Raw genomic sequence first — 21,547 nt, forward strand, 5'->3', positions numbered from 1 at the left:
CAAGAAACGGGGTAGCTGTTATTTTAACACGATCTTCATCAACTTATTATTTTGTTTGCACTTTGTGGTGGTGATCTTAAGAGGACAAACAAACAACCCTCATTACTTAACATTTTTTTGACGAGGCTAGATATTTTGTTACTGTTCTAGAAATGACAATGTTTCTCGTAATTATACAAGTATAGTAGCTGAGCAAGAAGCAATGCTCTCCTCAGTTGTGAATCGTTGATGGTGTCTCCAGCAGGCGGCCGCTACATCTTTCACGTGCCTAAAATAGTAGAAGAAGAACAGCGTCACAGCTTTTTCAATCAAACATGGCAGCTTCCTTTGCAGGCTAGCCAAGGTATTGTAATATTTGTACTAGTTAAAGTTTGTTTGTGTTAAAGTTTGTTGCACAGTATGTATGTATTTGTTGCTGGAAAACAAAAGTGAAGAGTCTGTTAAATGGTATAACTATTACATATCTGTTATAATGGAGATAAAGTATCTCGTCGAGTTAGCGTAATGTTGAGCATTAGGCTAACGCGCAAATTAGCTGAGATTAAAGCGGTGGTTATTGTTGTACGTACAGGCTTGTCAATAACACTATATGAATTGTGCGGTTTACACTTCAGTGTGATAGAAATGTATCACAATTAAGCCTGTGTTTTTTTTTTTATCGGTGACTTGTGGAATTCTTATTGAGAAGTAGTCTGACATTATAACTTTACAACGTCACTGTGATCAATATTGATTGATTATAATAGAAATAGCTCCCAGAATTGCCGCGGTTTCCTTTTTACAGGGTTCCTGTGTTTATAGACTTTGGAGAGCACGTTATCCACACAGTGAGACACAGAGAACAGCAACATGGAGACTTCTTCAAATGAGGGGGGAACTCCTGTTGTTGTCGATATGACCACCAGTGAAAAGGTGTGTATTTACTCCGATTCTTTTACCGGGATATGTTGACCTGAGATTTATATTAGTTGAATTGAAGGATTGGATGCTATGGTATTAAATCATTGCATTCTCACAATCGGATCATTGTCTGACTAATCCAGAGTTTTCAATAGCTGTTGTTTAAACATCACCCTACTGTACAATGTTATAGTATATGTACAATACAACTAACCTTTGCCAATGGCCAATGCAAGAGTTTAACCTTTGTTTTGAGCAGCTAAATATATCAGAAATACCGAAATGTCTGACTACATTTATTGAACATGTCATGTCTAATATGTATGCAACAGTATCAGCTATATGGGTTAGTTAGCAGCCATTCACATTGTTAGTCTGAATTAAGCTTACTTAAGACGGGGAGGAGTTCACTGAGATTGCTTTTCCCTTTCAGGTCGTGGAGCTTCTGAATCAGGCTGCTCTGATACCCACAGATGAAAAGCTAAATGTTCTTAAACAGGTTTGTTGTCTAATCGTTTTAAATTTTGTTTACTCTCAAGAATATCAAATATAAAACATATCAATGAAAGCTGTTTTAAATCACGTAGAGCTGATATAGATGCATAATTCCAATTCTTTGTGATATTTTTGGGGAAATTATTCTCCAGATTTTAAATGATTAAACTGCAATTCAGTACTTTTTTAATCTTCCTTGGGTGCTGCCCTGCTTTCTGTGTGGCACTGTATATGTTGGTGTATAATACTATAATAACAACATAAAAGTGTAAGGGGGAATAGGACTGTTCTTACTCAACAAATTTATGTTACGTTAAGGTTCAGGAGCTTATCATCAACAAAGATCCATCACTTCTTGACAATTTTTTGGATGTAAGTAAGCATGCACCCAGATTTCATAGCTATTTGTGGTTTGTCAGTGTGTGTCAACCTTGTAAATTCAAGTTTTATTGATAATTCTCCTGGCACTGGTCTTTTTATTCTGCAGGAGATAATCGCTTTTCAGACGGACAAGTCTATTGAAGTGAGAAAGTTTGTCATTGGATTTATAGAGGAAGCATGGTACGTTCCAAGTCTTGTGTCTCAAAGTTGTACATTTTTTGACATTTGAAATATGTTGTGCTGATTTTTATCAATCTTGTGCTGGTTTTTTATCTTGATCAGTAAAAGGGACAATGAGCTCCTCCTCAGACTGATCGCCAACCTGAACATGTTGCTGAAGGACGACAGTGTTAATGTGGTGAAGAAAGCCATCCTCACACTCACTCAGCTGTACAAAGTGACCCTACAGGTATACTAAGTACATCATTCTATAAATGAAGCTGGAGAATTTGACTACGATCTTCTTTTCCATCTTTTAAAAATTATTTTTATATATTTTTTTTTTTACTTTCCTGCTTTAGTGGTTGGTGCGCTCCAAAGTGGTTTCAGAGATGCAGGAAGCATGCTGGGATTTAGTCACACAGATGAAAGGAGATGTCTTGGCCTTGCTGGACTCTGAGAATGATGGTGTTCGAACTCATGCCATCAAGTTTACAGAATCATTAATCATCATTCTTTCGCCACGGACATCTGAGTCTGATGTCCCCAAACGTCAGGAAGGCGACATCAGCTTGGACAAAGTTCCCAAAGATCACTCTTACATTCGCTGTGGTATGAATTTTAGAATCCTGTTGAGAAGAGATAGGGTTTCCTTTTTTTTTTGTTTTTTTGCAATGCAGTGCTCATCTTTTAAAACATACCTCTGCTGTGCTATGTAATCAACAGACACTTTGTGTGAGGAGGGAAAGACTGCTCTGGAGAAGCTCTTGAAGTTCATGGTCCACCCAGCTATTTCCAGCATTAACCTCACTACAGCATTGGGTTCCCTGGCCACTATTGCCCGTCAAAGACCAATGTTCATGTCAGAAGTGGTGCAAGCATATGAGACACTGCATGGTGAGTGCTTTTCAGTCAGTCAAATCCTTAAGTCCCTTTGACTTTTGTCTCTGGTGATTGATCAAGTCTTTTTCCCTCTTTTAGCAAACCTGCCTCCCACTTTGGCCAAGTCTCAGGTCAGCAGTGTTCGAAAGAATCTGAAGCTGCACTTGGTGGCCGTTCTCAAGCATCCATGCAGCCTGGAGTTCCAAGGTCAAATCAGCACACTGCTACTGGACCTAGGAATGCCCCAGAACGAAATAACCCGATACACTCCTGCACCACGGGAGCAACGTAAAAGGCCTCGTTATGAACAATACACAGAGGGTAAAAAGGTCAAGATTGGTGAGTCAGACCACTCAGATGTAAATAAATTAATGAAAATATTTCATGGTTTTCCAGGTTCTTTACATTTTTATTCTGCATTACCGTTTACCTTTTTGCATATCCATATATTTTGGGGGGTTTTACACTTGGGCCACCAAACACATAGTATTACATATCTACGACTACTTTTAAATCGGTGTCATGCTATAACTATGTCTAAACTAATCTTTAGTTTAAAATCATCCATCCTTGTGTGTACATATGGTATTTATGAGGTTTGTTACCCTGAGTTCAGAGCCAGCTCTGATGGAGGATGATGAGGACAAAGAGGAACCAGCCCCCCTCTCAGTCCCTAAGCCAGTTGCTGTCCCAGTCGCACAGTCTGCCATTGACGTCACGGCGGAGTTCTTACACCCGCTGCTTAACTCTGAGAATGTAGCCAACCTGGTGAGCAGCTGCAGCCTTTTCTGTCTATTTTCCTACTCTTTTACCCCATTCTGCCTTACAGCTCACATCTTAGTTCTGTTTCAATGCCTAGGTGCTCATCAGCATGGTGTATCTGCCTGATGTCATGCCAGCATCGTTCCAGGCCACATACACACCTGTGGAGTCAGCCGGTACTGATGCCCAAATTAAACATCTGGCCAGGCTGATGGCTACACAGATGACTGCAGCCGGCATTGGTCCAGGTTGGTAACAACTAACTTATTGATGATTCTCAGACAGTTTGGTACAAAGTGGTAACACATGATCCATCCTTGCTTGAAAATACTATTTTGTGTGTTCAAGCCTGAGCCAGAGGTGGCACTGTTTGGTTATTCTCGGTCTTTATCTACTCATACCCTCTTTGTCCAGAACACCATTATGTATGGAATAATAATAGCAAAGAGACTGATTTTGATGCACTGGAAATCAGAAATCGTACCCCTCTTTCAAGACATGGCTGACAGACCTTACCTCTGTGTTGCACATGGAGAGAATTAGAGACAGCATGATAAACAACCCCAAGAAGTTTTACCAGACTTGGCAGCCTTTTTTAGATCACCTAGCTAAGTACAATGATCAATAATAAGACCCATAATAGGCTACTCACATCTTCTTTGAGAATTTGTCCACGTACATAGAGTACTAGGGATGCAATACGTTTGTCATTGCTTGAAGTGTACGCCCTGTTCAATTTGTGCTGTTGTTTCGCTAATTCTATTTTTTTTTTATTATTATTATTATTTTTTTTTTTTCTTTAAATGTAATTCTTTATTTTTTATATAGGCATATTTATTTTTGTTACTATTATTATTTTTTATTTTTTTCTATTATCCTTATTTCTCTTGTATGAGGACAAAGAGGAGCCAGCCCCCCTCTCAGTCCCTAAGCCAGTTGCTGTCCCAGTCGCACAGTCTGCCATTGACCTCACGGCGGAGTTCCTACACCCGCTGCTTAACTCTGAGAATGACACGACTTGAAACGACTTGAAAAAGACAGTAATAAAAATACTGTGCAAAAAAGAAAATACCATTTTGTTGGTGAATGCTCCTTTAATTCACAATTCTGACATCATTAGTGTAGAATCTTCTAAAATGGTGTTACTTATGTGTTCCATAAACACTTATATCTTTCTTTGCATCCCTCACAACTCTGTGTGAGTGTGCTGCTGGCATGAAATTCCAGATGCGTTTCTATATTTTAAGCATAATGAAGTTCCATTGTAATTGTGTCTGTCAGATAAAGGATCAAATTGATTAAGCAGTCGTGCAAATTTGTTTGTAGTGGTACTGAATATTAGTTTGGCACCAAAATCAAAACAATTTTTTTTTTATATACATCATATCAAGGTCTTGAGCAGTGTAAAGCACGAGAGGATGAAACGGGCAAAGAGGAGCAAAATGAGGACGACTCTGCTGGTAAAGACATTCTTATCAAACGCAAGGTGCCAGCTGTCATGGTGGGCCAAGCCATCTCTGTGGTTGGAGGTTACTCTGAGAAGCCTGCCCCCACAGAAGCTCCTTCGACAGTCAAGAGGCTTCCCGAGCCCATCATTCCCTCTGCCCAGACCAAGTACGTTCAGGAACTCATACAATATGGCACAGTAAGTTTTATAGGCCAAACGTATCTGATTTTATGTGAATTTTCTTACAGGATAACAGGGGCAAGTGGGAGGAAAAAGGTGTTCAGGCTGTCAGATGTTGTCCAGCCTTTATCCGACACCCATATTGAGACGTTAACTTCAAAAGCGGTGAAGCGCATTTTGCATTCAGAGAAGGCAATTGCACAGAGTGGAATGTCCCACGTGAGTAAATCTAAATCACGTATGATCAAGAAGCACTTTGGGATTGGTAACCACAAAACAAGTATCTCCGTTAAAAATGTGTGTGGCAGGTCAGAGTGAAGCTGCTCTCCAGGCTTGTGACGCAGTTTGAGGGGATGATGAAAGACGATGTGCTGGCCTTTATTCTGGATGACATCAGGACGAGGAGTGACCTAGCGTTTTCTCTCCTCTACCAAGAGTACAACACCTACCTCAGCCAACTGCCTTCAGGATTGCTGAACAGCTACGACCACTGTCTCTTCACTCTGCTGTCAGGCTTGCAGGAGAAACCCGAGCAGAGGGATGGGTGAGACCAGATACTCATCACTGCCTTATTTTTAGAGCATTTTTAGAGTATGTTTCTGCAGCCTTTTCTCTAACTTTTAATATGTGTGTCCTGTAATGGCTCTTCCAGACTTTTCACCAAGCTGGTGTTGGAAGCTCCCATTATAACAGAATCGGCTTTAGAAGTAATACGACGTTACTGTGAGGATGAGGTAATAAAGGCACAGCTTCTCATGTGGAGCTACTTCCAGACATGTCCATGTCAGTTAATCTGTTACCTTTTTTTTTTCAGTCTCGAGTTTATCTGGGCATGACAACTCTGAAGGAGCTCATTATCAAACGGCCCTCTCGGCAGTTCCAGTATCTGCATGTACTTCTGGATCTCAGCTCGCATGAGAAAGAGAAGGTGAAGCTCAGGTCCTCACAAGTCTGTTGAAGTGATTGATTCTTGTTGTTGTCCAATGTTAAAATGGCTGTTTTCTTCAGGTGCGCACCACTGCCCTGTCTTTTCTGAAGCGCATGTATGAGAAAGACCAACTCAGAGACTACATAGAGAAGTTTGCACTAAACTACATGCAGCTTCTGGTTCACCCCAACCCCCCCTCCCTGCTATTTGGAGCTGATAAGGACACAGGTTTACATTGCACCTTTATCATCGTCCCAAATAATACAGTTTGCTTTCACACAGCTCTTCTACTGTTGCAGCTTCACCTTAAAAAGTAGCTTAGTGTGTTAGCGTCCGTACTCTGGTAACCTCATTGCTTTTGTGTATTTGTGTACACAGAGGTGGCTGCTCCGTGGACTGAAGAGACGGTGAGACAGTGTCTGTTCCTCTACCTGTCCCTGCTTCCGCTGAACCATCGGCTCGTCCATGAGCTTGCTTCTGTCTACACTGAGGCCATAGCTGACATCAAACGCAGTGTGCTCCGAGCCATAGAGCAGCCTGTAAGCAGTTCCTCCATCTTATTTTTTCCTTTTCTGCCTCCTCTTGTAGAAGTCAGTTTAAGTTATTCATTACAGGGCTCCAGACTGTAAATTCAGTGGGTTCAGTAATGAGGAACTCACTACACTTGTGGGGTACAACATGTTTTAGGGCACCAAATAGTGGAAAGGTATTTTTGAGGGTCAAAACTACAGTAAGAGCTGTGATGATGAGAGTTAGGGAAAGGGGCTAGGGAGCGCTTTGTCGCTATGGAGAATTCCTACAGGGATATAGATATGTGTGAGAGTGAAAGAGAGCGTGAGAGAGTCAAAGCGTCGCAGGTTCTCACCAACCTTTGTTGAGCTAATAAAAAGCCTATTGTTGCTCGCACTGTCTTGGCCCTTAACTCTGTTCAAAAGAAAAACTCATTTAGACCTCTCACATTACCGCCCAAATTTCAGATGATAATAAGACATAGATGATCTTGTTTTTGAAAGTAAAAGACCTTCACTTCCTAGCATGAAACGTTTTCACAGTTTATATAGTGAAGATACTGCAAAGAGAAGAGTTCCATGTGGTCCATGTTGTAGCGGCCCACTTGGATTAATCACACAAAATGCTAAGAGCTCCGACTAGTGCAACTTTAATTCATTCCTCTTTCCACCACCGACATTTTGACACCGTGAAAACTATAAAATGGATACAAACAAAATTACAAATGCCATGGTACCATATTTCACAGATAATGCAAAGAACCATGTTTACATTTTAAGCTTAAATGAATCATTCTTAGTAAACTTAAGTAATGATTTTTTTACATGAAATTAACCTTTTATAAGCTTTTATTGAAAATAATATAATAATGACAATTTCCTTTTTGTCTTTAATGAAATAAATCACTTGTTTTGATGAATACACCATTTGTCTCCTCCAACCTCCTTCTGCCTCCAAGGGCGCTAAGTTTAAGCTCTGTCTGCTAGCAGCCTATCTTCCACACACCCCAGTGACAGTCAAACGACACAAAACATGGAGCAAACCACAATAAATACCTTTCATAAGTTTCAACGCAGAATATGATAATTAATTAATTTGTTCTCATGTTTTTACCAACTCTGGAGCAACGTGCACATGTCCTTATTTATTTTTTTTCATTATTTATTTTTTATTTTTTTATTAAATAATTGAACATAACATATAAACAGGAAAATATTACATCACAATAGTACAAAAGGTAGTTACAAAAATAAAATATATTTCACCATTTTAAATTAGAGATCCATAATCAAAATAAGTGAAAGGAAAAAAAGTAAAATAAAAGAGCTCCAGGTATATGATTTAAATTAAATTATATTCTTCACATAATCTTCTTGTTTTGCTGGCTTTAGAATTTATACAAAGTATATTTTCCAAAGATCCTAAATGGGATGAAAAGAGTGCTTTAAATACAATAAGGTTTGGATGCTGGTGTGTAAATTTAGTACAATGAATATGAAATTTAGCAAATATTAATAGAAGGTTGATAATATAAAAATTTTCCTGGATTTCTTTCCTCATTTTGTGTCAGACCAAATAAAACATGTTGGATGTTCAGTTTGTAATAGAAGTCCATTTTGTTGTTTATAAAATTATTTAGGTCAATCCAAAAGACATGAGAGTAGGTGCAATCCCAAAATAAAAGGCATATTGTTTCATCTACATTGCCGCAAAAGGAACAGTATGTGTCAATATTGATCTTGTATTTTACAAGAAGGGTCTTGACTGGATAACATCTGCGGAGCAATTTAAATGTAACTTCTCGTACATTATTTGTAACAAAAATTTCCATGACAAGATCCAAGTGTTCTCCCAATCTATGTCATTATAAACATTATTCCAATAGTGCACATGTCGTTATGATGAGACGGGAACAGAAAGTCTAGCGTCAGCAATAACAGGAAATAACAGAAGAAGAGCGGTGCTCTTCAAAATAAAAGCACAAAAAATTTAAAGTGACAGAACTGCATCATTTACCATAAAGAAAATTAGCTGCCCTTTACACATGTATTTACACATGCACAGATGGAACTGCAGCATGTCTGGCAATAGCAATTTTACTGAGGAATCAATTAATTGAAAAAATAAAGCAAATTTGACGAAGCTGTAAAAAGGGGGGCTGCCATTTACCATATCATCAGAGTTAAATTTAATTGTATGAAGAAGAAGAAAATCTCATTTGGATATATGTATTTATCATCCACTTAGCCTAATTAGTCAATATGCAACAGGGTAATATTTATGCCATCTTAAGATCATTACTGATAAATGCTTTAGTGATGAACTGGAAATTTAGCCTTCAGAAATGCCAAACTTTGAAACGGAGATTCATTTAAACACACAAGCTCCCGAGGATGTAAGTACAGAGCCATTTTTAACTGATAGATAGTAGTTAAACTTGCCAGAAAAAATCCACACAGGGCAAAGCGTGGGCAGTTGTGGCACAGCTCTCGTTGTAAACAGATTTACAACAAAACAAAATTGATTAAAGCCACCTGTTCAAACAATGGAGAAAGCACGCTTGTAGTCTCACAGCATGTCATTTCTGTCTTTTCATGATATAAAAAAAGGTTCTTTGTTTTTAAGGTCGGATGAAAAGCTTCTCTAAATTGAAAAACTGAAGGTTGAAAAAAATGCACATAAATGGAGAAAAATACCTTGTCAATAGTACTGACGTGTCATCTTAACTTTTCTTCTAGATTCGAGGAATGGGGATGAACTCTCCTGAGCTGCTACTCTTGGTTGAAAACTGCCCAAAAGGAGCAGAGACTTTGGTTACACGCTGCCTGCATATTTTGACAGATAAAGGTAAAAAAAAAAAAAGGGGGGGGGTAACTTTATCTATTCAGGAAAATCTAGGTCAATCAGCATGAATTTAGCCAAACAGAAATTTAAAATGAATTCACATGCACATGACCCAGTTCCCCTGCACAATAGAAGAAAGTCAAATTAAGCATATTTATGATGTGTAAGTTGAGTCTTCCTCTGTTTCATTCAGTGCCTCCGTCACCGGAGCTGGTGGAGAGAGTGCGAGACCTTTATCACAAGCGAGTGCCAGATGTTCGCTTCCTAATTCCGGTCATAAATGGTCTTGAAAAGGTAGTGGTCTTAATGTTCATCTCTGAATTCATTATTCATGATTCCTCTCCTGGTTTTTACTGGCCATTTTGATTGCTTTTCTCTTTAGAATGAAGTCATTCAGGCTCTGCCGAAGCTCATCAAACTCAACCCAATTGTGGTGAAGGAGGTCTTCAACAGACTATTAGGAACTCAGCACAGTACGAGTCATTGTGTTTTACATTAATGCCTTACTTTTTTTTTCTCTATTAGTTTGTTATCATATGTCATACACGTCCTGATTTAATTCAACAGAATTTGTTGTCTGCTTCTGTGGATGAATAATCAACATTAAGAATGATGCTGTCTGTTTTTACAGGTGAGGGCAGTTCATCCGTGTCCCCTCTCACCCCGGGAGATCTGCTCATTTCCTTACATAATATTGACTCAACCAAATGTGATATGAAGTCAATCATAAAAGGTCAGTATTCAGAGATGCAACCAAAACCTTAGTTTCCACACATTATGTACACAGGCTAGATTTCTAGATTTCTATTTTATTTAAGAATCCTGTTATAATATTGTTGTTGCATGCTTATTTTATCTTTATCTTATCTTTTATTATTATATATTTGGACATCCAGTGCGGGCAACAAAGCAGAGAATTTCATTGTACAGGGAAACACGTTTCTAACTGCACATATGACAATAAACCTTTGAATCTTGAATCTTGAATCTTGAAGTTGCCATGGTAATAAGAATTTGCTTTGCATTTATACAACAGCTACCAACCTTTGCTTCGGGGAGAAGAACGTGTACACATCTGAGGTTTTGGCTGTGGTGATGCAGCAGCTGATGGAGCAGAATCCTCTCCCTATACTGCTCATGCGCACAGTCATCCAGTCTCTCACCATGTACCCCCGACTGGGTGGATTTGTTATGAGTATACTGTCCCGCCTCATTGTCAAGCAGGTTTGCACCAAGCTAAATCCAAATGATAATAAAGTTAATAGTATTCTGCTTTAACTTGTTTAAAACTTCAGCTTTGAAAGTGCTGGGTTTTTTTTTTTTGGTGGTGGGGGGGGGGGGGGGGGGGGGGGGGTTATATATGTTTTATCCTTTTTTGAACTACTCAATGGTTGTTATTTTGTCTTAGGTGTGGAAGTATCCCAAGGTTTGGGAAGGATTTGTGAAATGCTGCCAAAGGACGAAGCCTCAGTCTTACAGCGTGCTCCTACAGCTGCCGCCTGCACAAATGACAAGTGTGTTTGAGCGCTGTCCGGAGTTGAGGGCACCTCTTCTGCAGCACGTCCTCTCCTTCACACCTCATCAGGTTGGAGCTCTTCCCATGTTTACTTCACCCAATTTCAGAATCATCAAGTAATTTTCACATTACAAGGAATTTGTTCTGGTCTGATTGGTGCAATAAAACAAAAACTATATATATATATATATATATATATAATAATAATGAAATAAAATATAAAATAATAAAAATATATGTACAAAGTAATTAGTGAAATGAAGAGCTGAGGGCAGAAGAGTGCGTTAATGTAACGCAGAGTCCGTCAGGGAGACAGTACGTTAATATAACGTGTAGTGTCAGTGGGGATAGGGGGTTCATGTCAGTGGGGGGGTACAGCGGGCCTTGTTGGTGAGGCTCACCGCAGAGGGGAAGAAGCTGTTCTTGTGGCGGGAGGTTTGCGACCGTGGCTGCCATCTTGGAGTCTTCTACTCTAACATTGTGTTTCTCTTGGAATTTCCTTATGAACCAGCTGCCCTTTTTCTCTTTAACAGCAAGCTCACATACCTTCCTCCATCATGGCTGTCCTGGAAGCAAATAAAAAACCAGAGCCAGCGCCTGTGGAGGCAGTAGTGGAGAATGAGGTAACCGAAGATTGCACAGATGCTTTTCTTTGCCATGTATGATTCATGATTTACAGTGAGAAATGTATTTAATATGTTGCATCTACTTTCATTTTAGTCTTTCCAACTCTGCTTACTTATTTCTTTTCAGGCATTTCATTGGCTTAAATTGTGTAATTTACCATAATTTTGCGGGGTTCTTATCGTAGCTTTTTCTCTAATTTAACAGATGGAACCTGCTTCAGCTGCCTTGATTGTAGAGGAGACTCCCATCATCACACAGAAAGAGCCAGAGATGCCCATTCGGCAAGACCCAGCCATTGCGAAAGATGAGGAGGAATCAATGGAGCAAGAAGAGGCTGATCCAGTGACACAGGAAGAAATTATTGATAGTATTTCAAAGGTAACTTCTTGGAATCGTGTAAACAAAATTGAGCGGATCCTCTGTATATGTTATATGTGCATTACCTGTGGCAACATTGTAAAAAAAATTAAAACGAGTATTTATGCCATTACTTTTCTTCAGGTGGATTCAGCAAAAGAAGCTGAAATACCGGCACCTCATTTAGAGCCAGTTGAAGAACCCATGGAAGAGTCTCAGCCAGAACCCTCAGACCACCAGGAGCCAGTCAAAGAAGCGGAAGCTAACATCACAGGACCTGAAACAGGAAGTGGCAGTGAGGATGCAGAATAAGAAAGCACTGAAAATAAATGAACATTTCCACAAATATCCTGCAGACTTTCAGCATTTCAAAAAAAGTCAGTTCTTGTGTTTGTATTTTTTAGAACAGATTGTAAGAGAAAAAGTAAATCTGTAAATGAAAGCATTCCATATGCCTTCAAGTCATTTTGAGTTGGCAAATGAATAAGAAAACTGGTTTCGATTCTGACTCTGTTTCATCCATCCCCAATGGCATTAATCTGATCAACAATTATAGACCATCTTTGATTGTATAGAAGACATTGTGATCATCTGCAGTGGCACAAAATGTTTTCTGTTAACCACTGAACGCTCTTCCGGTAGGGCTGTCTGTGATGTAGCTTTGCATCAAAAGGAAGAAAATATACATAAAACAAAAGACTTAACACATCATATGTGCTATAGCCCTTGCTATTGTGCTCTGGCTTTTTGTACAAATAACATTGATTATGGGACTTGTGCTATTAATATCAGTTCTTAAAGCTCAAAGTCTAGAATTGTATTTTGGTTATCACAAGGTTGTAGTTAGTTTAATGGTAACTTATCAAACCTGAAGTTTTGTGGTGAACAACTCGTGTTTTGTATAAATGGTTCTACACTCCAAGTATGTTACTGTATGGGGATGAAGATTCTCAGTCATGCAGGTCATGGTAATCCTAAGAGCTTGAATAAGGGCAACTGGACTTGATGGATCTTGAAGACGTTTCACTTCTCATCAGAAAGGCTTCTTCAATTCTAAACTAGATGGTGGGGGATATCATCTTATAAGCAAAGAGGGTCGTTACAGTCACGTGTCACTGAACCCAATTTGCACGTCGACAGCTGCATTTTTATGGTTGGAAGTCTTAACACGTAAGGCCTCGTATGCTTCTCCGTCGCTATACGTCAATCCGACTCCATGGTCACTAACCTTTCGAAGTTCTGCGTAGTTCTCCGGCAATTCACCTCCCAATCAGTAGGCGTCGCTACGCTAGACGACCCACTCTCGCGACGTCTATCGTGAAAGTCGTTGATTGATTGTTTACCTTCCGGCTCCGTTCCACTCCTCACAGTGAACGATGGCGACCGAGAGAGAAAGACTGTTGTTGGAGTTGGAGCTTATTGAAATTGAAATACAAATCATTTTTGACCAAATGTTGACCAGCACACAGTAAACTCTTTCAAAAATGGCGGTGTTGTTGTTCTGAGAGGAAGGAGCTAAACCGGAAAAGTGATTCCGGAAATTATGTTGTTAGCCGACCAATCACAACCCTTGCGGTCTCTGCGAGTCTCCGATTTATGGTCGCCTACGGAGACCCTCCCGGAGACGCGCTTCGTCGCTTGCGTGCGTCGGCCAAAATTCCTATCTATCCGTCGAGGAGACGGAGACTCGTGGAGACCGCAAGGGTTGTGATTGGTTGGCTAACAACATAAATTCCCGAATCACTTTTCCGGTTTAGCGCCGTCCTTTTTGAAAGAGTTTGAAATAGGAATTTTGGCCGACGCAGAGTGTCTCCGGAATGATCTCCGTCGCCGATCATAAATCAGGCTTCACGTTTACAGGAAACCCACACACACAGACCAGTACCTGCTTTTCGACTCACACCATCCACTAGAATACAAACACTGGCTGTCACCAGAACTCTACATCACTGGGCTGAGACAAACGGAACATCAGCACTGCAAGAAAACTCTTCAAACCTGTGAATATCCCAACTGAGCCTTTGTCAAATCATCAAAGACTTTTGCACCAAACCACGCTGTAAGAAAAACTAAGAAGAACAGTTGCAAACATTGTAATTCCGTATGTGGCAGGAGTCTCAGAGAAACTTTGAAGGAACTTCTCCAAACATGACATGCCAGTGCACCTCAAACCCAAGAACACCCTCAGACAGAAGACAAAACAACCAAACAAACAGAAATGAGTGGGGTCACGTATGCAGTGCAGTGCAGCATTGTCTCTCCTACCTAGGAAGTTTCACAACCACTCACACCTTGGTTCCTGTGACCAAAACTTTTCTAAGGTTTGACATAGTCTGATACTTTGTGTTATGACCAGAAAACTTCAGAACTATCTAATGATCCTCGACTAAACTTTTGTGTTAAATCAATTCCGTTTTTGTTTAGTTTATTTTAGGGCTGGGCGAGTTAACTCGTTATTATCGTGTTAACTCGTCAATTATTTAACGCTGATAAATATTTGATCGCGCATTAACGCAGGTTTTATTTTTTTAATTATTTAAAAAAATTTTTTTTTTTTGGGGGGCTTTTGAGCCTTCAATAGATAGGAAAGTTCAGAAAGACAGGAAGCAGAGAAAGGGGGAACAACATGCAGCACAGGGCCTTCCGATGTGGGACTCGAACCAGGGCCAGCTGCAACGAGGACTGTAGCTGCTTATATATGGGGCACCTGCTCAACCCACTACGCCACAGACCACTCCTGTGTAATTTTTTTTCTTTATTATTGTAAAAGTTTGTTGTTCACAGGCTTTTATTTTGTAAAAGTCTGTTGCTGTCTGCTGCGGAACCGGAAAAGAAAGTAATCGGCGGATCCACCAAACATGGAGAAGGGTACGGAACGTTTACTCGGCCAATTTCATTTTAAAGTTCTTCCAGACAGTGGAGTCGACAGAACCAAAGTCATCTGTAAACTCTGTCAAGTTGAATTGTCTTCTCACCGTAGTAGTTCCAGTCTAAAATATCACTTAAAGGCAAAACACACAACTGATACCAGCATTAATCGCGATTAATCAGGGAAATCATGTGATTAATTAGATTAAAAATTTTAATCGTTGCCCAGCCCTAGTTTATTTATGTAGCGCCAGTTTCACAACATATATCATCTGAAGGGACTTTAAACAGAGAATAAACTAGTTAAGTCCAGTTAAATTCAAGCACAATGGAATTCATTGTAATGCAAATAGAACCTGATTAAAAAAAAACATTGATGTGAAATGTACTTTCTGTTCTATTAATACTGAAACTGTTGCCCATTTATTTTGGCACTGCCCTATTGTCCAAAGACTGTGGAGTGATATCTGTAACTTTATCGCTAACAATATTGATAACGAGTTTAATTTATCTTGGAGGAGTCTATTGTTTGGGCTCTATGACTTTAACAAAACCAAAGAAAAAGCCAACATAACTTTTATTATCAACCTCATCATTTTAATGGCATAATTTCATATCCAGAAATAGACATTCATGAAAAAAAAAAACATATTTTCTTTCCTTTGAAGCAAGCACTTTGAATTGCCTCGTGTACGAATTGTGCTCTACAAATAAAATTGCCTTGCCTTGGCTTTCTCGGTGAGCTCAGGCAGTACATGACCTCCATTCAATTCTCAAACAATCAGAAAGTGATTACTGTTGACATCTGTGAACACTTGAATATTTTAATGTGACCTCTTTTATCCCCTGGCGTATAATATAGAAATGTTTCATGTGTAATGTAAAAAAAAATTAAATAAAAAGGAAGTTTAAAATTTTTTATTTTTTCTCAATTCGCGCGGTCGCGCATCTCCTCGTACACTCGCATATGCCTCGCTTGAATCAGCCTCGATTAGATGCAGCTGAGCTGGCTTCGTGGAACGACTTGGGGCTTAATTGGGAGATGGTGTTAGTTCCTTACCAGTAGGTGGCGGTAATGCTTCTATAAGTGGTTTGCCAACCGCCAGTAAAAAAAAAATTTTAAAAACCGAAAGAGAGAGATGGTGTTAGTTCAGCCTGGCTTTCTTTAGCTACTTTCGTGGAGAATGAGACCAAAACAAGAGCTGTAATTTTCACAGCAGCTGAACAAAACAATGCTGATTAGGCTGTACGAGGAGTTTAAAACTGTGATTACCAGAAAAGGTAATACTGTCGCGATAAATAAAGTGAGGTAAACGGCGTTGCAAACAATTGCCGACAGGCTAAATGCGTAAGTTATACAACTTTCATACCATTGTCGAATGTTACACGTTTATTTCACTGTCCTCATGTATTTATGCTCTCCTCTTTGTTATTTTTTTTTTTTTAAATAAAGCATGCTGAATTGTCTCTGTATGAGAGTACTGCACACATAACCCTGCTCAGTTTATTAATAACCCAACACGCATCATCATACTTTGTGACTAATGTGACCCACATTAATTCTTCACTGTTAGATCTCAACAGGAGCAATCTTAACAGCCAGAAGCGTACCTGGCAGCAGGTTAAAGTAAAATGCAAGAACATATTTCAGAGTGGTAAGTAGCCTTTGAAGAAATGTGTTTGTTTGTCCAAAAAACTGTGGTGAACTGTATGTTGCATTGCAGCTACCAAAAAAAAAAAAAAAAAACAGGCCTCTGCCACTGATGGGGGTCCTCCACCTGAAAGTCTCACTCCAGCGGAGGAACTTGCTCTAACCAGCAATCGAGGGCGGCCACTGGTGGAAGGAATAGATGCAGGGACCTCCTTGGGATATGTTAACAAAAGTGTGCGGGATCGGTATGTAGCTAAACTCAGACAAAACTGAATTCATTGTCTGTGGCCCACAGAAACAAAGAGAAAGTGTTATGAGTCACCTTGAGACTCTCTCTCTAAAACCTAACTATCAAGTTAGAAATCTCGGGGTAATATTGGACTCAGACCTGAACTTTAACAGCCACATTAAATCTGTAACATCAGCAGCTTTTTACCATCTAAAAAACATTGCCAGAATCAAAGGAATAGTGTCTAAACCAGACTTAGAAAGACTGATCCATGCATTTGTCTCCAGCAGGTTAGACTGCTGTAACGGCCTGCTCACTGGGCTCTCTAAACGGGCTATAAGACAGCTGCAGTACATCCAGAACGCTGCTGCTCGAGTCCTGACTAGAACCAGGAAATACGACCATATTAGTCCAGTGCTCAGGTCTCTGCACTGGCTTCCTGTCGCTCAGAGAATAGACTTTAACACAGCTCTGCTTGTGTACAAGTCTCTTCATGGTCAAACGACAAAGTACATCTCTGACATGTTAAAGCCATATGAACCAACTCGGGCTCTGAGAACCTCAGGGAGGGGTCTCCTGCCCCAGGGAGGGGTCTGCTGCTGGTGCCCAGAGTCAGGACTAAACAAGGTGAGGCTGCGTTTCAGTTTTATGCTCCTAACATCTGGAACAGTCTTCCAGAAGATGTGAGACAGGCCTCAACTCTGACAATGTTTAAATCCAGGCTGAAAACAGTTCTGTTTAGCTGTGCATATGACACCTGAAAGTATTTTATCTGCAACCTTCACTTTTTAATTAATTAATGACTATTTTAATGGGTTTTTAATATATATATATATATATATATATATATATTTATTTTAATGATTTTATTGCCTTCTTGTGATTTTATGTAGCTGTGAAGCACTTTGAATTGCCCTGTGTATGAATTGTGCTCTATAAATAAAATTGCCTTGCCTTGCCTTGCCTAGAAGGTATTGATCACTTTCCCTCAGTGTCTCTCAATTATAATAACTGATGGTGTGCCTATATCTGTCAGTGGTGGGAGACTCTGCCTGCTTGATCCCAGACCACAGAGGACATCCCTAACCCATGTGTGAGTAGTTGTATTCAATTTAATTTTCTTTAGATGGAAATACTATTCATCTCATGCATCCCTGTGATCTCCTACTTCAACAACTGCAGTGTTTCTCCGTCTGCAGTTTGATGGCCCCACCACATCTGGGGCATTTGAGGACAGAACTGTCTGTAGACACAGAAATGCCACAGGTAGGCTATTTATTATTAAAAATGTGAAATGGTTTGGATGCGTCTGCAGTTTACCTATTATATACCAATAGGCCTAATTATCACTGATACACTTTACTGCAGGTTGCAACAGGAACACAAATTCCAGCAGCAAAGAGTGAAGTAAGTAACTCTTCACATTACCATCACTGCCTACATACTTCGTTGCTCACAGGCACATTTCCTCTATCACAGGATGTGATACAGGATTTTCTCTCCACAGCTTGAAAGACATGAAAAAATTAAAAATTCAACTTGAACTGGAAACTTGTCATCATTGTACAGTTCATACAAAGTGTCGAGTCTGATTTATGGTCGTCCGGGAAAGGCTACGCTTGCGTGCGTCGGCCAAAATTCCTATCTAGACTCGCGGAGACCGTAAGGGTTGTGATTGGTCAGCTAACATTTCCGGAATCACTTTTCTGGTTTAGCTCCTTCCAGTCACAACAACCACACCGCCATTTTTGAAAGGGTTTACTGTGTGCCGGTCAACATTTGGTCAAAATGATTTGCATTTCAATATCAAGCTCCAACAACGGTCTTTCTCTCTCGGTCGCCATCGTTCACTGTGAAGAGTGAAACAAAGCCGGAAGGTAAACGATCAACGACTTTCACGATAGACATTGCGAGATTAGGTCGTCTAGCGTAGCGACGCCTACTAATCAGGAGGTGAATTGCCTTGCATATCCGACATCCCGACGGTCCGGAGAACTTCGAAATGTTTAATAGACTCTGCGTGACCACGTAGTAGCATACCGAGACCTTTAGATATTTGTTTATACATTTATATTCAGTGGGGTGCCATAACCTAACATTTAGAAAATTCTCTATGCATTTAACCTTAAACTTGCTCCAACTTAAACTGCCACTGTGTCAATGCTAAATTATGAAAATAATTATATATATATATATATATAACTCAAAGGTCACAACAATAAGGATCAATGGAAATATGTGTCCCTGTATAGGTCCCTCACTGTTCTTCCATCCATTTGTTCAGGGATGGTCATGTCGATGTCCTCCTGTTCCTCCACCATCGCGGTGGGCAGTCTCTCCCGGCGTATTGTTGCTATATTGTGAAGGACAGCACAGGCAATGACGATGTCACAAGCCCGATCAGGAGAAACCCTGAGTCATTTCAGGCACTGGAACCTGCAGGGAAATCAATCATAAAAGACTTGAGCCTGAAAAGTTGTCCACAACACAAAATGTATAAAATATGAAGTATACTATTAATTTAAGATGAGCTCTGTCAGAAGTCAGCCATGGTGCCTGAGAACTTTAAGCAATGAACCTGGATTTAATTTGGCCAAATGTCCTTTCTATCCGTGCCCTTGTGCCCTTGTGTGCATGCGCATGGTTGAATGCCCTCTCCACGCTTGTTCCTGGCTCAGGAACCACTCTCCTGCAGAATAAGAGAAATGTTGGAAGGATATACATGTGTTAAGACTCTGCAATTTGATGCAACATGTGCCTTATATGGCAATCTATAATTAAGTATGACGAGCACTTTAAATTCCTTAAGGCCTCTACACTTGACCTCTCATTAGATTACCAAAATTATGCCAATGCTACACCTTACTTCAAAAGTGCACTCCTTCGGGTTAGTAAAATTCTCACCTTGTGCAAACTTCTGTGCCAGTGAGGATACTCGGAAGATCCTCGAATCATGAACTGATCCCGGCCATTTAGCCTCAATGTTGGAAATGAAATGACCTCCATCACAGATCATCTGTATGCTCGGAGGAAAGGAGTCAATGATGAGGTTTCACAGGGCATACATGTAACATTGCTCAGCATTATTCAAAGGGGTTGATGTGGTATTTTTCAAAATGAGAAACCCAGTTCAGAGCCTATGGACAATTAGCCCCAATACGTACCTGTACATTTAGGCTATGGAAAGATTTCCGGTTTACGTAGTCAGCCTCCACGGGTCCAGCAGGGGCCTGGATGCGTACGTGAGTACAGTGTACTGCACCGATGACATTGGGGAAGCCTGAGGGAGATGATGAACTCAATACTTCAGCCAGTAGGTTCTTTTACATTATCGGCTACTGTAAATATCACATACCTGCAATAGCATAAAACACCTTGATCTTCTGGGTGTCTTTATGGCCAGGGAAGGTGATGAAAATGTTAAGGAAATGTTTCAAAGCAAGAGAAACACTCCTTATTTCCCTGCAAACAATTGCCTTGGACAGACCTTCAGCATCACCTACACTGTAAAGAAAAGTCCCACAGGCAAAGAACCGCAGTGCAATGCAGACAGACTGCACAGTGGTTAGGGCCTTGCTATGTCTTGTACTTTTACTCAAATGCGGTTCCAGCAGACTACATAGGTAAACTATGCCAGGCCTGCTGAACCTGTACCTCTCCCACAGGTACTTATTGGAGAAAGTAAGTGGGTTTGCTGTGTCCCTGAAAATGCCCTTTGAATTATGCGCGCACCCTTTGCCCCAGGGTCATCAATAAAAGGACAAGCCATTGTTACAGAAAAGGAAGTCTTTCTATCTGTCTTTGTTTGTCTATCTATCTTTCTCCAGCTCTCCCTCTGTCTTTGTCTGTTGCACTCTTTAAATACCCTAGGCCTGTGTGGAAAGGGCTCAGCTGATCCTAATTTTACAATTAGCCAACCAGAGGCAGTGTAGTAATAAGAATACACTGTTCTGATTCTTAGTTGTATGATATGCCCGTCAAAAATGAGAATAGATATCTAGGGATTTGGATAACTAAATGTGAAGAAGTTAGTGAAAAAAAGAAGTAAAAAAAACCTTTAAATAATTGGCTACAAAGAGACTTAACGCTGTTCGGTAGAACCATGTTAACCAAGGTTGAATCATTATCCAGATTAATTTATCCAGCATACTCCCTCGCCATCCCACCTAGAATTATAAAAGAAATCAATAGACCGGAAAAGGCCGGAAAAGGGTGGAATGCCCTCTCCGGGTCGGGAATGAGATCCTTCCCCAAGTGGAGGAGTTCAAGTATCTCGGGGTCTTGTTCACGAGTGAGGGACGAATGGAGCAGGAGATTGACAGACGGATCGGTGCGGCGTCTGCAGTGATGCGGGCTCTGCACCGGCCCGTCGTGGTGAAGAAGGAGCTGAGCCAGAAGGCGAAGCTCTCGATTTACCGGTCAATCTATGTTCCTACCCTCACCTATGGTCACGAGCTGTGGGTAGTGACCGAAAGAACGAGATCGCGAATACAAGCGGCCGAAATGACTTTCCTCCGCAGGGTGTCTGGGCTCTCCCTTAGAGATAGGGTGAGAAGCTCGGTCATCCGGGAGGGGCTCGGAGTAGAACCGCTGCTCCTCCGCATCGAGAGGAGTCAGATGAGGTGGCTCGGGCATCTAGTGAGAATGCCTCCTGGACGCCTCCCCGGTGAGGTGTTCCGGGCCCGTCCCACTGGGAGGAGGCCCCGGGGAAGACCCAGGACACGTTGGAGAGACTATGTCTCTCGGCTGGCCTGGGAACGCCTCGGGGTCCCCCCAGAAGAGCTGGAGGAAGTGGCCGGGGACAGGGACGT

General features: G+C 40.6%; 1 protein-coding gene across 2 annotated transcripts; it reads left to right on the plus strand.

The window, feature by feature from the left end:
- Nucleotides 1–267: 267 nt before the first annotated feature.
- sympk (symplekin) lies at nucleotides 268–12,490 on the plus strand. 2 transcript variants are annotated; one of them, XM_075479157.1, is made up of 27 exons: nucleotides 268–343; nucleotides 785–912; nucleotides 1,334–1,399; nucleotides 1,714–1,767; nucleotides 1,883–1,956; nucleotides 2,059–2,185; nucleotides 2,298–2,547; nucleotides 2,662–2,832; nucleotides 2,917–3,156; nucleotides 3,434–3,585; nucleotides 3,677–3,827; nucleotides 4,971–5,193; nucleotides 5,275–5,425; nucleotides 5,515–5,750; nucleotides 5,859–5,940; nucleotides 6,021–6,134; nucleotides 6,215–6,362; nucleotides 6,513–6,673; nucleotides 9,383–9,491; nucleotides 9,682–9,782; nucleotides 9,871–9,961; nucleotides 10,120–10,221; nucleotides 10,525–10,712; nucleotides 10,897–11,073; nucleotides 11,538–11,627; nucleotides 11,836–12,009; nucleotides 12,133–12,490. In XM_075479157.1, exons 2-27 carry the CDS (start codon nucleotides 850–852, stop codon nucleotides 12,298–12,300), a joined length of 3,663 nt encoding a protein of 1,220 aa, XP_075335272.1. In that variant the 5' UTR covers nucleotides 268–343; nucleotides 785–849; the 3' UTR covers nucleotides 12,301–12,490. The 2 variants fall into 2 exon arrangements, with proteins under 2 accessions (XP_075335272.1, XP_075335273.1); XM_075479158.1 differs by having other exon boundaries at nucleotides 279–343; nucleotides 802–912.
- Nucleotides 12,491–21,547: the final 9,057 nt, after the last annotated feature.

This window comes from Odontesthes bonariensis, chromosome 12 (genome assembly GCF_027942865.1).
Source record: "Odontesthes bonariensis isolate fOdoBon6 chromosome 12, fOdoBon6.hap1, whole genome shotgun sequence".
NCBI lineage: Eukaryota > Metazoa > Chordata > Actinopteri > Atheriniformes > Atherinopsidae > Odontesthes > Odontesthes bonariensis.

Coding starts and splice junctions, on each gene's coding strand:
- sympk (XM_075479157.1), top strand. CDS start 850: ATGGAGACTTCTTCAAATGAGGGGGGAACTCCTGTTGTTGTCGATATG. Junction 913..1,333: donor ATATGACCACCAGTGAAAAG/GTGTGTATTTAC, acceptor TTTCCCTTTCAG/GTCGTGGAGCTTCTGAATCA. Junction 12,010..12,132: donor TTATTGATAGTATTTCAAAG/GTAACTTCTTGG, acceptor ACTTTTCTTCAG/GTGGATTCAGCAAAAGAAGC.